Here is a 16,805-nt window from a genome sequence, read left to right on the forward strand (position 1 = left end):
CTACATTAATATGTCTGAGGAGCAGTGTTTGCGAAGGCTGCGCTTCAGCAAGGAGGTGGTCACTGAGCTCTGCCACCTCCTTCAGCCAGATCTGCAGCCTCAACTAAGGAGCAAGACGTCTGTCGGTGGCAGTGAAGATAACAGTGGCTCTCAACTTTTATGCCACCGGCTCATTTCAATCAACTACTGGGGACATCGCCAATATCTCCCAGTTCGCGGTGCATTGCTGCATCCGTCAAGTCACAAATGCCCTCTTTAAAAGGAGACGAGAGTACATCTCTTTCCCCATGACCCTGGACAAGCAGCAAGAACGCGCAACGGGCTTTGCGATGATAGCGGGCTTCCCCATGGTACAGGGCGCCATTGACTGCACGCATGTGGCTTTGCGGGCGTCGCAAGAGAATGCCGAGGATTTCCGCAACCGAAAGGACTTCCATTCCTTAAACGTTCAGTTGGTCTGTGACCACAGACAGCTGATACTCGCTGTCAATGCCCACTTTCCTGGCAGCAGCCACGATGCCTTCATCCTGCGCCAGACTTCTGTGGCAGACCTTTTCCAGGCACCGCATCACCCAGGAGGTTGGCTTCTCGGGGACAAGGGATATCCTCTGTGCACCTGGCTGATGACACCGCTCCGTACGCCCAACACCCCTGCTGAGCTGCGATACAACGAGAGCCATCAAGCTACTCGGAACATCGTTGAGCACACAATCAGCGTGCTCAAGCAACGGTTCCGCTGTCTGGACCATTCTGGAGGAGCCCTGAAGTACTCGCCTGAGCGAGTCTCCCACTTCGTTGTTGTGTGCTGCATAACCTTGCAATTCTCAGGACCCAGCCAATGCCACCAGGCATTGGAGCATCAGCAGAGGAGGAAGAGGAGGATGATGATCAGCAGCACCAAGACGGGAGGGAGACACACAATGTACAAAGTGGAAGGGTCGTCCAGCAAAGGCTCATAGCAAGATGCTTCTAGGCCCCCTCTGAGGAAATGGCTTCTGCCATTCAAACAACCTGAATGAAACCATCCTGCAACCCCTAAGCCGGTCAAGGCAACAATGATTGCAAAGACCAAACATGTACATTTTCAATACAGAAACTTCTTTATTTGACAAACTCTGTATCTCATTTCCGCAGGACAAACTAATAGAAAGAAACACAAAAAAAAAAGTCATTAACATACCTGGCTCTCACAACCTGGAGACAAATGTCCAAAACAGTAACACAAATTTGACCACGAACCTCGGCCTTTAATAAAACAATGAAAAATATTTAGTCACACCTCCTACTGTTTGCCCTTCGAGGGTGATCTCCTTCCCTTGTGAAATTCCCCCCTTCCCACCCTGCAGCTCCTCTGTAATGGGACCCCAGTGGCTGGAGCAAGGCTGGGGAAGGCTGCTGATTGTCACAACCTGAGACTGCAGATGCCCTTGAAGGACGACCTGGACCTGGAGGGCCTGGCTGCTGACTGCACCAACTCTGCATGGGCGGCAGCAGTCTGTCCTACAGGCGGTGGCAACTGCAGTGGAGAAGTGCCAGTGGTGGCAGCAGGACTTGAGAGAGGACAGCAACTCCCTGCTCGACTGGCACTTCCACGGAGCAGCACTTCAGCATCCGGAGCAATCTGATGGAGCACAGATTGCTGACCTGCTGCGGTGCAGTGAGAGCCCCGGGGAAATGTGCCCGATCCAGCGAGGGTGGCAGCAGTCCGTGCTCGCGTGGCCTCAATCTGCGTCTGCATGAAACCAGCCACTGACTGCATTGCAGCACTAAGCATTTGCGTGGCAGCCGCCTGTGCTACGCCGAAGTGCTCCACACTCCTTGCCAGTAATTCAATGGATTTGGGCACCCTTGCCACTGCAGCCATGAGCTCAGTGTGCCGGCGCTCATTTCAGCGAGGACCCGCTCCTCCTCTGCGTCCAGTGCAGCAGGACTCGATGGCATACTCCGGGGAGAAGGCCCCCGAGCTTCCCTACCCCCATCGCGTTGCTGCAGCCTGTTGGGTCCTGGAGCTTCACCCTCATCAGACTCTTCCCCCCTGCTCCCCTCCAGGGAAGGCGTGTTCCCAGTGTGGGCATGGGTTTCCTCAGGAGAGGGTGGTGCTGATGCTCCGGCTTCCTCTTCCTCCTCGCCTTCAGCTTCACTCCCACTGGCAGCTTGAGGGCCTGTCTCCTCACCTGGTGAATCACCATCTGAAAGCAGGGAGGTACAAGAGTGGCTTTAGCGTGAGGACAGGGTGGCAGCAAGGGAGGCATGAGAGCAGCGATTTAGTAATTTGGATTGAAAGTGTCAAAGGCTGGTATTGCGAGGAACAAGTGGAAGGAGAGAGGACAAAAAGGTGATGACCTTACCATTGCTGTCCAGAACGGGGTCGGCGTCGCCAGTGGTGACTGGACCAATCACCCGGCTTGCCACAATCCTCTGGACGTGCACCTCAAGATCGCTGAGGGGTTGCAGCTGAGGCCGCCCTCCACCGGTCCGTTGCTGCTGTCTCCTATTATGAGACAGCTTGGCCTGCAGGAAAAAGGACGGCATCTGAGTAAATATACAGCCATGGTCTTGCCTGAAATGCCTGCCATAGTTGAATAGCCCTTACTGTATGCAAAGTGTGGAATGTGCGTGTGTGTTTGATGAAAGGGCCATAGGTGTTGGTTGAGTGTTGGGCATTGAGGCTTTTAAGACCATCTGGCCATAAAGTGAGGTTGAGATGGAGGGATGGAGAGGTTTTGAAAAAAAGGCACTCACCCTGACAACCCGAGTGAGGTCATTGAACTTTTTCCTACATTGGAGAGGGTTCCTAGGCACCATGCTGCTTGAGACTCTCTGAGCCACCTCCCTTCACACTCTTCTGTACTCGCGTGGCAAAGGCCTCCTGCCACTCTCTGGGTACAGAATAGATCTTCTGCGCTCCACCGCGCCAACCAGAGCCTCCAAGGCCCGCTCACAGAAGCACTGCTCGCTCCCTGGCCCTCTCCATGGTCCTTGGCTGCAGGATTTAGCCACAGGTCTGCCCAGGCTGAGATTCAAGGCTCCAATGAGTAGGGTATGGCTGCAGAGCAAGATCAACCCTCCCCTTTAAGAACTGACCGGCGCCAGTGTGTCTGTGTTCCATCGCTAACTGACGGGACCAGCGCTGCACCCGCCCTCTGAGGTAGCGCCTCCCTCCTCGGCTTTAGCGCCTTAAGAAAGGTGTGTAGCACCTGATTTAGCGCTCCAATCACCTCCAGGGGCGATAAAAGCCAAGTTTGCTGTCAGAAGTGATAATTAGCACCAGGCACTAAACTTTGCGCACTGACAATAATGTCGCCCCAAATGGGGCGATACCGAATTTTTCCCCCATACAGTTTTATTTTAAGAGCCGACATTCAGTTAACAGCTGTTGAATCAGTCGCAACATTAACAATTCAAAATACAATTAGCTTACATTTCTTATTTCTCAGAGATCCTTATTCTCAAATCTTTACTTCGTTACATTTCTTATTTCTAAATCCAGAACATCCACCAAAATCAAACTGACTTCCTGAGACTCAGTTAAAGACTTGCAGAGATGCCTCTGGAAAGTTGAGAAACGCCCTGCCCATTCAGCATGTTCTGACTTCTGTTAAAAAAGGTCTTATTTTTATACCCTTTTGGCAGTGGTTTCTTCTTTGATGTTCTCTGCTGATGTCTTTATTGATACCTCTTTCGAATGCTTTTTATCTTGCTATCAATTCAACTATTGCATGCATAATTATTTCTCTACCTTTTTAGGTGTTCCAAAAGCCATCATAAAAACAATGACAGCAATGTTTTTTGTTTGATGTCATTCTTACAAAATGCTTTCCATTCAATTCTTAATATTGGTTTTACTGGTTTTTACCAGACATTGTGGCCTAGAAATTCAGTGCCCTTAGCACCGATTTTGCGGCGCTAGAGGGCCTAGCGCTGCAATTGGCGCCGGTTCCTAAATTGCCTGGGGCCCTTCCGCGGCGGTAGACCGGTAGCGCTGCGCCGGCACCGATGACGTCATCGGTGTGCGCAGCGTCCCGGTTGCCGTGGTAACCCGGCCCCAAGCCGAAATTCAGTTGCGCCCGCCTGGCAACAGAGTCTTCCCCCAGTGTGCGCCGGCGCATAAAGGTGGAGCGGCGGCTGGCCGCGTTCCCGGCGGCCGCCTGCCCGCACCTCCCTTCCCGGACTCCTGCATTCCCCCCCCCGCGGCCCTGATCAGTGTCTCATGCGAGCCCGGCACTTCCCCGAGGTGCCGGGCTCAGATGTCGGGTCAATCCGCCGGACAGTTGTCGGCTGCAGGCAGCTCCTCCTTAACAGGAGGAGGAGGCCTGCAGTTCCCCCGCCTGCCGCACCACATCGGGTGCCGCAGCGGGGGATTAGCGCCGGGAAACCCAAGTTCACGCCCGTTTTGAGGCGCTAAAGGAGGGTTTTAGCGCCCGCCGCCGTCTGGGCCCGGCGCACCCGAATTTTCGTCGGGCGCTGCCGCATTACCGCTGGCGCAAACTTTCTGGCGCTACAGCCCTGGCAAGACCAGAACCCAATTTCTAGGCCTGTGTCTTTCCTTACTGCTCCATGTTCAATACAAACACAATGCAATTGCTTGCTGTCTCTATTGAAGTCATACCTTCAAAGTGTCCTTGTTGGTATGGTTTTTACTTGTATGTATATAAATTAAAGACACTTCAACTGAATGTTTCATGCGTTTCTAGCTATCTCAATTGGTTGCATATTTAATCGTGTTTCCTGTCTTATTTGATTCTTTTACAAAGGCACATGCCTCTTTTTTAATGTTTGTGTTTCTGTTCTAACGTGTTAGCTCTTAACACTTAAACTGGGCATTTTCATTGTGTTACCTCCAAACTCTAGACCTTTCGGAAGCAAGTCTTTGCTTTTCAATAGGGTCTTAGTTTCTTGGTCAATATCCCTTTTCCATTTCAAAGCCTGTTTACAACTTTGTTATTAACTGATCTTTATCTCAGAAGCCTGTATTCTGTTTACAGCCTTGTCTGCTGAGACTTGTGTCTTTTAAACTTAGTATGTCTTTTATTAATAATAATAGAAATCTGTTCATGGTATCGTGTATTTCTCTGAATCATGGCTATTTCTTCACCTCCCAACCCAGCTTATTCTGTGTTTTTACTGTGCTCTTTTCCATGACTGGAACTCTGCTCACATTTGATTTCTTAAGTTCCTCTACCCATTGTGGTCTTGCCAGATCTGGTGATGGATGGCAATGTTCAGGGTCAGGCACCTTGGACTCGATTGAGTGAAAATGGTGACGATAGCCTGGGGAAAGATCAGAATGGGAAACTGAAAGTTTGCTGGGGACAAGGGCATCAAAGATGTTGGTTAGGTAGTGCTTGAACTGACAGTTGCCAAAGTATAGAGGTGAATGGAAGACCAAAGGCTGAGACGTTGGGAATTTGAAAGTGTAGCTGTTAGTAGAAACTTGGAGGTTTTTTCCATGGATGGGTGCAGAAGAAGGGATTGGAAGATTTGGGGGGTGACGGATGGAACCAAGTGGTCAGAGATGGTTTTATTAGTGAACAAGCCCATGAGAGTAGATAGGCCAAGGAGATGGTGGGATCGAGGGGTGGCCACAATTATGGTAGGAGAGCACTGATACTTTGTCACCTCATTGTTAAAGGAATCGGCATGCATTGTTTGAAATTAAAACACTTTCATTTAAACAGGGCAAGCAACCATCTGGTGGGAAGTGAACATTTCAAAAACTTGTACAACTAATAATTCAGTAATCCTCTAAATACTGCATATTTTGAACTTGAGCTTTTAAGTACATTTTTAAATTAAACGTACACCAGCCTTCTGTATCTGTGCAGTGTATTTTGATGAACTATAGCATTTGTTTCACAATACTGAAAACTATTATTTAACATTGATCCCATTGCATCAAAGTTGGGTGAACTGTAAGGAATAAGGGAGAGAAGTTTTATTAGTTCAATGTTAGTTAGTGAGCTAGTTTGAAAAAACAAATGAAAGATCTGGATGGGAAAGTTGCTCAGTCTATTGTGTTGTCACCTAATTACTAACTGATTATTCCGCTTAATATTTCAGGACTGCCTTTACTTGTGCAAAGGACAATTGCAAGAACAATTATACTGCAAGAAAGTATAGGTAAAGGCCGGTTTGGAGAGGTTTGGCGGGGGAAGTGGCGGGGTGAAGAAGTTGCAGTAAAGATTTTCTCTTCTCGTGAAGAAAGGTCATGGTTTCGTGAAGCGGAAATTTACCAGACTGTGATGTTGCGCCATGAAAATATTCTTGGGTTTATTGCAGCAGATAACAAAGGTGACAAACTACTTATTTTCATTCGCTGTGCCGGTACTGAGTTACTGTGTTAGTACATTGCCCATAATTTTTCTGTAGCTGTGGTGGTTTACTCTTCCATGGAATTTCAAGTCAGTAATTTGAGAGAGTTTGTATTTTAACTTGATAAACCTATATTATACTGCTTGCTATGCATCCCAACATTCTGTAGTGTCGTGTAAGAGCAGATGATGGCTGAAGATTTGGACTGGACCAAGAGCAAGTGAATGGATGGCCAATTTTTTTAATACAGCACAGAAGGAGGCCATTTGGCCCATTGTGCCCGTGCCGGCTATTTGAAAGAGCTATCCAATTAGTCAGACTTCCCCCCCCCCCCCCCCCCCACTCTTTCTGCATAGCCCTGCAAATTTTCCCAATTCAAGTATTTATCCAATTCCCATTTGAAAGTTATTAATGAATCTGCTTCCACCACCTTTTCAGGCAGTACATTCCAGATATTCATAATATGCTGCGCAATATTTTTCTCCTCATGTTGCTTCTGATTCTTTTGCCTTAAATCTGTGTCCTCTGGTTTCCGACCCTTCTGCTACTGGAAACAGTTTCTCTTTATTTACGTCATCAAAACCCTATGTGGTTTTTGAACACCTATCAAATCTCCCCTTAACCTTCTAAGGAGAACAATCACAATTTCTCCAGTGTCTCCATGTTACTGAATCTCCTCTGCACTCTCTAACCCCTGACATCCTTCCTAAAGTGTAGTGCCCAGAATTGGCCGCAATACTCCAGCTGGAGTCTCTCCAGTGTGTTATAAAGGTTTAGCATAACTTCCTTGCTGTTGTACTCTATGCCTCTCTTTAAACATCCAAGTATCCTGTATGGTTTCTCAACTTGTCCTGCCACCTTTAAAGACTTCTGTACATGCACCCCCTTTAAAATTGTACCATTTTAGCTTATATCTTCGTACCAAAATTAATATCGAGGTTTAATTCAGTACACGTTATATTAAAGTCAAATTCAAATTTTTTATTCTAAGACTGTGGTCAGCCCCGTACATTGAGATATTCATTATAAGGAATAATTTCTCCTTTTAAGGATAACATGGCAATTTGTATTTGCAAATTTGGGAAGACTTGTTTGTTCTGCCCCTTCCCCCTCCCAGTCCAAAAAACCTCAAACTGTAACTTGTATAACTTTCTGAATCTAGCAGTACAATTCTAATAATACAGTAAATGTAAAGCTTGGGCAGGAACATGGGTATTTTAAAGCCTTGTATGCTTAACCTATAGTAAAGAACTATGATGAGGATTGAACTACAATCATTTAAAAATTTTCACATTTGTACTTGTGTTTGTCTGCTCCTGTGATTTTTTTGAATCGTTGTATGTAGGACACTAGATTGTAGCATGAGTTGTTTTTTTCCTCTTGCCATTTATTATAACAATCAAAATGATCAGAAGCTGAGCTGATCTTTGAGGGGAAAAAAATGGAATCGAGGAGTGCAATATCCAAGCTATTGGGTAAAAATCCTGGCATCCTATGTAATTAAAAACAACAACTGATTTATTTAGTCACTGTAAACCAGTAGCTCTTATTGTAAACAGACGGAATTGTGGAATGTCATCCGAAAAGCCGCAGTAAAAGTCTGTGAATCCCACAGAATTCTACTTGTTCAATTGCTGTAAACTTTGATTGTAAAGATTTGGTCTCAACTTGGTCTAATCAGCATAACTTGTTAACAGGCACAGCTTGGGCTGTTGCAGACAGGCTCGAATTTTGTGCCTGACCAGATTACCTAAATTAGATTTATTCCCCCAAGAAAAAGAAAGACTTGCATTTATATAGTGCCTTTCATGATCATCGGATGTCTCAAAGTGCTTCACAGCCAATCAAGTACCTTTTTGAAGTGTAGTCGCTGTTGCAATGTAGGAAATGCGGCAGCCAATTTGTGCACAGCAAGCTCCCACAAACAGCAATGTGATAATGACCAGATAATCTCTTCGTGATTTGATTGAGGGATAAATATTTAAGAGCGCAAAGCATGTTTATCATGCACTCATGAAACTTGGTGGACTGTACTCTACATTTGCTTATAACTTTGAATGCTACATTCAAATTAAATACAAAGTAAAATAAATAAGAAAATGAAACTGCAAAGTCTGTTCAGGGAATGGTGAGGGAAGTCACTGGGGAAGAACCGTCAAAAAAAAGTCAAATAGAAATGAGCACAGCTGTGTACAGTCCAACGATAAACTATTAATAGTAAGAGACTGATCTTTATAAGGATACAACCGAATTGACACTGAGGATGAACTAAAATTAGTTGTCGTACTAAATGGCTTCTTCTTGAACATTTTCTCCAGTGAAGGCACCAATTACATTATATGCCATTCACAATAGAAAGTTCTAAAATTAAATGTAACAATTTCAACATCACTGTGATGAGGTCCTAGGCAGACTCGGAGGACTCAATTTTAAAACAATCTTGGGGTTGGATGTTCTACACCCAAGGGTGCTAAATGAGATTAGAAATGAAAATGACAATGTTGAGTGTCATCATGAGGCAGTCTAGTGGGATCCTAGTTTTTTTTTAAAGTGTTGCAGCAAATCTGCATAACCACAAACCCATTAGTCTTCCATTGATAATCTTTTGCCAGTTAACATTGATCATTAGGAGCAAAATTTTGAGGATTACCTGTCTGAAAATAACCGAGCACAGTTTCCGAAGTGGGAATTCCTGCCTGGCCCAATATTTTTTGACTTCCTATGTTGATTGTGGATAGTTCTATAAGGTAATGGATATAGACTTTCAGAAAAATTTCATTAAAAGTTCCACATGCAGGTGCTCATACAGAAGGTTTAGAAGTGGTATCCATGGGAATAATGAATTGACTAAGTGGAGAAGCAGCAGGTACTGAGCGAAGAGTTTAGGGATTAGGTTATTGATGCACTATCAACAACACCAAAGACTACGAGTTGAACTTATACGAAGTAGGCTTTTATTGACTAAGAACTGGAGCATGCCTCTGCTAGTGGATCCATCCTAAGAGCTCCTGGGGGAAGGGTGGTGAGTCACCTTTATACCCGGGCTTAGGGGTGGAGCCAGGGGCTGAGACATGCCTGGACTTGTACAGAGTTAACAGTGGTTTACCACACAGACATGTACAGGGTTAACAGTGGTTTACCACATTCACCCCTCGTTTAAAAAAGAGTCCGGTGGGGTGAAGTGTTTCAAAAGTTTGTATACGAAAGTCTCTCCGGGGGTCTTGTCTGCCGTAATGATCTTCGTGGTGCCGGTTGCGGCGGTTCTTTGCCCGCGGCCGCTTCTCGCGTGGGACGGAGCACTGGCGTGTCGTCCTCTCAGGGTAGGGATGGCACCGGCATGTCGTCAGTTCGTGGTAGACACCCCGGTGGTGCGTCGTGGGTAGTGGTGGTGGGTGGAGGTAGTGGATGGTGATCGATGGTGTTTCGGGTGGTACCTGAGGGTGCGAGGTCTCGAATTGAGACTGTGTCCTCCCGCCCGTCAGGATATGCCACGTAGGCGTACTGTGGGTTGGCGTGGAGGAGGTGAACCTTTTCGACCAGGGGATCCGTCTTATGGCTCCTCACGTGTTTCCTGAGCAGGACGGGTCCCGGAGACGTCAGCCATGGCGGTAGTGATGTCCCCGAGGTGGATTTCCTGGGGAAGACAAACATCTTCTCGTGAGGGGTGGCGTTTGTGGCAGTACAGAGCAGTGATCGTATGGAGTGGAGCGCATCGGGGAGGACATCTTGCCAGCGGGAGATTGGGAGGCCCTTGGATTTTAGGGCGAGCATGGCGGTCTTCCACACCGTTGCGTTCTCCCTCTCTACCTGTCCGTTACCCCGGGGGTTGTAGCTGGTAGTCCTACTCGTGGCTATGCCCTTCTCGAGCAGGTACTGGCGCAGCTCGTCGCTCATGAACGACGAGCCCCTGTCACTGTGGATGTAATTGGGGAAGCCAAATATGGCGAACAGGTCGTTGAGGCACCTGATGACTGTGGCGCTGGTCATGTCCGGGCAGGGGATGGCGAAGGGGAAACGGGAGTACTCGTCAATAATATTGAGGAAGTACGTGTTGCGGTCAGAGGAGGGAAGGGGCCCCTTGAAATCAACGCTGAGACGTTCGAAGGGGCGGGTGGCTTTAATCAGGTGTGCCCTGTCTGGCCTATAAAAATGCGGTTTGCATTCGGCGCAGACCTGGCAGTTCCTGGTCATGGTCCGGACCTCCTCGATGGAGTAAGGCAGGTTGCGAGCTTTAATAAAGTGGAAGAACCTGGTGACCCCCGGGTGGCAGAGATCGTTGTGGAGGGTCCGTAGCCTATCGACTTGTGCGTTGGCACATGTCCCACGGGATAGGGCGTCTGGGGGCTCATTAAGTTTCCCGGGCCGGTATAAGATATCATAGTTGTAGGTGGATAACTCGATCCTCCACCGCAATATCTTATCATTTTTGATTTTCCCCCTTTGTCTGTTGTTAAACATAAATGCTACTGACCGTTGGTCAGTGAGCAGGGTGAAACGTTTACCGGCCAGGTAATGCCTCCAGTGCCGTACAGCCTCCACTATCGCCTGGGCCTCCTTCTCGACTGAGGAGTGTCGAATTTCGGGGCCCTGGAGGGTCCGTGAAAAGAAGGCCACGGGTCTCCCCGCCTGGTTAAGGGTTGCGGCTAGGGCGAAGTCGGATGCATCGCTCTCCACTTGGAAAGGGATGGACTCATCCACTGCGTGCATTGTGGCCTTCGCAATGTCCTCTTTTATGAGGGTGAAGGCCGCACGGGCCTCTGCCGTCAGGGGGAAGGAGGTTGACTTGATGAGGGGCCGGGCTTTGTCCGCATAGTTGGGCACCCACTGGGCGTAGTAAGAGAAGAACCCTAGGCATCTCTTCAGGGCTTTTAGGCAGTGGGGGGGGGGGGGTAGTTCCAGGAGGGGGCACATTCGGTCGGGGTCGGGGCCGATGACTCCGTTTTCCACCACGCAGCCAAGCATAGCGAGGCGCGCGGTGCGGAACATACATTTTTCTCTGTTGGATGTCAGATTCAGCCGTTGGGCCGTACGGAGGAATTTTTCTAGGTTGGCGTCGTGGTCCTGCCGGTCATGGCCGCAGATGGTGACGTTGTCTAGATAGGGGAAGGTGGCCTGCAGCGCGTTCTGGTCAACCATCCGGTCCATCTCCCTTTGGAAGACCGAGACCCCGTTGGTGACGCCGAAGGGGACTCGGAGGAAGTGGTAGAGGCGACCGTCAGCCTCGAAGGCCGTGTACTGGCGGTCCTCAGGCCTGATGGGGAGCTGGTGGTATGCTGACTTCAGATCAATCGTCGAGAATACCCGGTATTGTGCTATCTGGTTGACCATGTCAGATATGCGGGGAAGTGGGTATGCGTCTAATTGCGTGTATCGATTGATCGTCTGGCTGTAATCAATAACCAGGCGCTGTTTTTCGCCGGTCTTCACTACCACCACTTGGGCTCGCCATGGGCTGGTGCTGCCCTCGATAATCCCTTCCCTTTGGAGTCTTTCTACTTCTGATTTAATAAAGCTCCTATCCCCGGCACTGTACCGCCTGCTTTTAGTAGCAATTGGCTTGCAGTCTTTGGCGAGGTTAGCGAACAACGGGGGGGTTTGACCTTCAGGTTGGACAGGCTGCATACTTTGCGCGGCGCCGTGTTTAAATTCTGCCAGCTGCAGACTAAGTGGGGGCAGGGGCCCGCCATATGCCATCGTGACGCTCTCCAGATGGCACTGGAAGTCTAATCCTAGCAGTACGGGAGCGCAGAGCTGTGGCAGGACGAGGAATTTAAAATCTCTGTACTCCACGCCGTTCACTGTCAGAGTCGCTACACAGTAGCCGCCGACATCCGCCGTATGGGACTTTGAGGCCATAAAGACCTGGTGGCGTGTGGTCATAACCGATAGGGAGTAGCGTCGCACCGTGTCGGGGTGGATGAAGCTCTCCGTGCTTCCGCATTCGAAAAGGCAATTTGTGGCATGGCCATTTACCTTTACGTTCATCATGGACCTGGCTAGTTGATGGGGCCTAGATTGGTCCAGGGTGATGGAGGCCATCGTCGAGGTCGGTGGGTCGTTGTAGTATTCGCCCGCGCCGGGGGCCTGGTCCCGAAATGGTGTCCAAGATGGCGGCTACCCCGCGGCTGGTGGTGCCCAAAATGGCGGCTCACACGTGGTTGGTGGGGTCTAAAATGGCGGCCTGCACGGTTCACACGCGGCGCTGCTGGAATTGGGGGTCGATTTCGCCCTGCACACTCTCGCGTAGTGGCCTTTCTTGCCGCATTTGGAGCAGGTCGCGTCCTTTGCTGGGCATTGCTGTCTGGGGTGCTTGGCCTGGCCGCAGAAGTAGCATTTCTGGCCTCTGGTCATTGCAGCTGTAGTTGGGCTGCTGGCGGCTTGTGGCCTTACCGGGTCCCAAGATGGCTGCTCCCGTGACATCCACGTGGCCATCCGGTCAGGGGGGTAGGCGTCCATGTTCTGGAGGGCCACGTCTAACGAGTTAGCGAGGGCCGCCGTCTTCTGTAGGTCGAGCCCCCTCTGTTCCAGCAGCCTCTGCCGAGTATAGTTGGACCTGATGCCGGCTACGTAGGCGTCTCGGATCAGGTCTTCCGTGCATTCCTTGGCCGTCACCGCTTTGCAATTACAGGCCCGGCCGAGGACTCTCAGTGCCAGTAAATATTCGGCGCCCGATTCCCCGGGGCGCTGTTTTCGGGTAGCCAGGAGGTGTCTGGCGTAGACCTCGTTAACAGGCCTCACGTATTGTTCCTTTAGCGTCGCGATGGCGGCCGCGTAAGTTGTGGCGTCTCGGATAATCGAGTAGACTCGGTGGCTCACCCGTGAGTTCAAGACAAGCCGTTTCGCGTCATCTGTAGTGACGGTAGTGCTGGAGGCCTCCAGGAAGGCTTCGAAACAGCTCAGCCAGTGTTCAAAGTTATTGGCAGCATCTGCTGCTTGAGGATCCAGGTCTAAACGTTCCGGCTTCAAGATTTGCTCCATGTCGAAAATTAGTCAATAAAATTGATGCACTATCAACAACACCAATGACTACGAGTTGAACTTATACGAAGTAGGCTTTTATTGACTAAGAACTGGAGCATGCCTCTGCTAGTGGATCCATCCTAAGAGCTCCCGGGGGAAGGGTGGTGAGTCACCTTTATACCTGGGCTTAGGGGTGGAGCCAGGGGCTGAGACATGCCTGGACTTGTACAGAGTTAACAGTGGTTTACCACACAGACATGTACAGGGTTAACAGTGGTTTACCACAGTTATTACAGTTCCCAATCTACATAAATGGCCTGGACCAAACTAGAAGCCATTTGGTGTAAATTTTGCAGATGATACTAATGGGGAGAGGTCTGTGGCAAAGTAGAGTCTAATGATGCAGTCAATATGCTACAGCAGGACTTAGACAAAATTAGGTGAGCAGAACAATGGCTGGGTATTAAACATTGGAAGAATGTGAGGCTCACTTAATGAGTGGTGATGAACTGGCTAAAGGTTGAAAGAGACCTAGTAGTATACATTCAACACTATCGTGCCCAGTCATTGTAGTGCAGCAATCAGTAAAACAAACAGAATGTTGAGCTGTATTGACAAATTAGTAGACTACTTGTCTAAGGCAGTCTTGCTGAAGCTGTATAGTGCTCTGGTTAGGCCATGCTGTGAGTATTATGTTCAGTTCCAGTCACCAAAACACAAGGGAAATAACCAAGCTCTGGAGGTAGTGGGAAGGGCCATGAAACCTAGTGTCAGGGCTGCTTATGAGGATAGACTTGGAAAACTCTTGCGCCTTAAAAGAAAGCGGCTGGAGGGGGGGTGGCGCAGTGTCTTAATAGAAATATATAAAATAGCAAGTAGAATGGGAAAAATAAATGAAGAAACATTTTAAATTTAAACCTGACCAGAACTAGGGGACATGGTTACAAATTGATAAAAGACAAGCCAAGAACTGTTGACAGGAAGTGCTTCATGCAAAGAATGGCCAATAGCTCCATAGTGGAAGCAAAAACTCTGGAATCATTCAAGACAGTTGGATGAAGTGATGAGGTGGGCCATATTCTTTTATGGAAGAATAAGCTAAATTACATTCTTTACCTGTACTTTGCTTTTTGAAATGTTTTAGTCCTGTATAAACCACAGTTTAAGTGCATATTTTGCACATCGGTCAAATTCTGCCTATTTACACAGGCATGCAAGTACCTTGGTGTGCTGTGTTTAGATATACTAACATTTTCTTCTGTCTTCAGACAATGGGACCTGGACACAGCTGTGGCTGGTATCAGATTATCATGAACATGGCTCCCTGTTTGACTACTTGAACAGGTACACCGTTACTGTGGAAGGGATGATTAAACTGGCACTTTCCACAGCCAGTGGACTTGCACATTTGCATATGGAGATTGTTGGTACACAAGGTGAGGATGTGAACTTGCATTTGTTACAAATTTTCTGCCATACACAATAGGATTAGGATTTCCAAGATCAAATAATCCCTTCTGTTTTAAAAACACAAGTAGAAAAAAAATGAAGTGTTTTTTTAAAAAGGACATCAATAATTATTTTGTGTATTTGAAATACTACCAGAATTGCCATTGTTGAATAAGAGGATTAAAACCATAATGCACGGAAGGTTGCTTTTGTAAATAGGCATGACTGGCACAGCAGGTGTCCTCTGCTGGCATAGTAATACTTGATGAATATTTAAATAGTGTCTGTGTAGAACTAGTCCAATTCCCAGAAGACGCTTGCAGGTGTATGTATTCAACTCTGTTTGCATTCTAATATGAAAATCACTCTTCCACAGGAAAACCCGCAATCGCTCACAGAGACCTGAAATCAAAAAACATTCTAGTAAAGAAGAATGGAACTTGCTGCATTGCAGATTTAGGATTGGCAGTAAGGCACGATTCAGCCACAGATACTATTGATATTGCTCCAAATCACAGAGTGGGAACAAAAAGGTAAAGCATGTATAAATACAAACACATATTCTGTATGCTTGCATTTATGAAATAACCATGAGCATCAGACTAAATGTCGCCGGTTTGTAGTGTCGTTAGGGGATAATCAATGACCTGTCTCTTTTTTCCCTGAAGAATGCTATTTCTTCCCATGTTCCATGTCACCAAAGGATGCTGTTAAATGTGAATTTTAAAAACACTAGTACATCTCCTGTGGCATTGCTCACAGATAGGTGGGGACTTGAGTGTGTGGTCTCTTTACTGCAGTCTTTTATGCCTCCCCCACTCCCTTTGCTCCACCATTGGCGGCCATGCCTTCAGCTGTCGAGGCCCTTCGCTCACTAATTCCCTCACTAAACCTGTCCAACTCTCTCTTCCTTTAAGACCTTCCTTAAAACCTACCTCTTTGACCAAGCTTTTAGTTGCACCCTCTAATATTTCCTCCTTTGCCTCGGTGTCAGTCTTTGTCTGACTACGCTCCTGTGAAGCACCGTGGGGTGTTTTCCTATATTAAAGGCGCTGTATAAATGCAAGTTGCTTTCCCACTTCAGGCTAAAGGTAACTGTGTCCATCACTATAATACAGCAGATTTAACGAGGCAACCAAATCTTGGACGCGGTGAGCTAATTACCTATGTTACTGATATATACAGGCTTCCTTTCTGTACCTTCCCCTTTCTATATTCATCATTGGCCTTTTTTTTTAACTTCATTTTGCTCCAAGCTAGGGTTGCAAAATTCCAGGAATTTTTAAGAGGAAATTTTCCATGGGAATTTATGGGAATTTTGAGGTTTTTTTGCACACTGATGGTTTTTGTCTCTGACCCTTATATTATCTTTGTCATCAAAATAGACATACTGTTCCATACAAATAAAAACAGGCTTTCAAAACTTTATTTAGGTTATAATTTTGAACTTTATTGAACCCCCACAAAAAAGACCCATCTAAAATAAAATAAAAAGAGCGTCAGCTTATTTAGCCTGTAATTTGTCCTTATTTTGTCCCTTTGAGTCTTCTACTCATGAGTCTTCTGAGTCTTCTACTCCTCATTGCTCCTCCTGATTCTCTGACTGGCTCTGACGTGTCCATTTCCTCCTCTGTGTCAGTGTCTAGCTGTGTGGTGGACACTTCTGTATCTGGCTCAATAAGTTGTAGGTTCGCCTGGATAGCCACCAGTTTCTCCACTCTCTTGTTAGTCAGCCTGTTGCGCACCTTTGAATGCGTATTCCCCAAAAGTGACCAGTTTCGTTCAGAGGCCGCTGATGAAGGTGGGACAGGGCCTCAGATGCACAAAGTCCCTTCCACCACGTATGTGCACTGATATGCTTGCATGATTCCCATATCCCGTCCCCATTCCAAAGACCTTGCTTGGTAGAGAACTTTGCCAGACTTCCCAGAACTTTGCCCACGTCCAGACTGAGGTGGCGTGAGAGGGTAGAAATCACACTAAGTGCTGTTGATCTGTTCTCCAGAAAGTATTGGTCTCCCAACATACTTTGGGTCCAGCATGTATGCTGCAGCAAAATTCTTGACGCGTCTGTATGAATTGAA

At 47.6% G+C, this 16,805-nt stretch overlaps 1 protein-coding gene across 2 annotated transcripts in view; it reads left to right on the forward strand.

The window, feature by feature from the left end:
* tgfbr1b (transforming growth factor, beta receptor 1 b) overlaps positions 1-16,805 on the forward strand; it is a 112,144-nt gene that overhangs the window by 59,154 nt on the left and 36,185 nt on the right. For both annotated transcript variants that reach the window (XM_085993348.1, XM_085993349.1), the window contains exons 4-6: positions 6,061-6,291; positions 14,541-14,708; positions 15,098-15,254. In XM_085993348.1, the coding sequence (XP_085849474.1) occupies positions 6,061-6,291; positions 14,541-14,708; positions 15,098-15,254 (556 nt within the window). The remainder of the gene's footprint in view (positions 1-6,060; positions 6,292-14,540; positions 14,709-15,097; positions 15,255-16,805) is intronic.

The sequence above is a fragment of the Somniosus microcephalus genome, chromosome 7 (genome assembly GCF_052327205.1).
Source record: "Somniosus microcephalus isolate GS21.2 chromosome 7, FLI_Smic_1.0, whole genome shotgun sequence".
Lineage (NCBI taxonomy): Eukaryota > Metazoa > Chordata > Chondrichthyes > Squaliformes > Somniosidae > Somniosus > Somniosus microcephalus.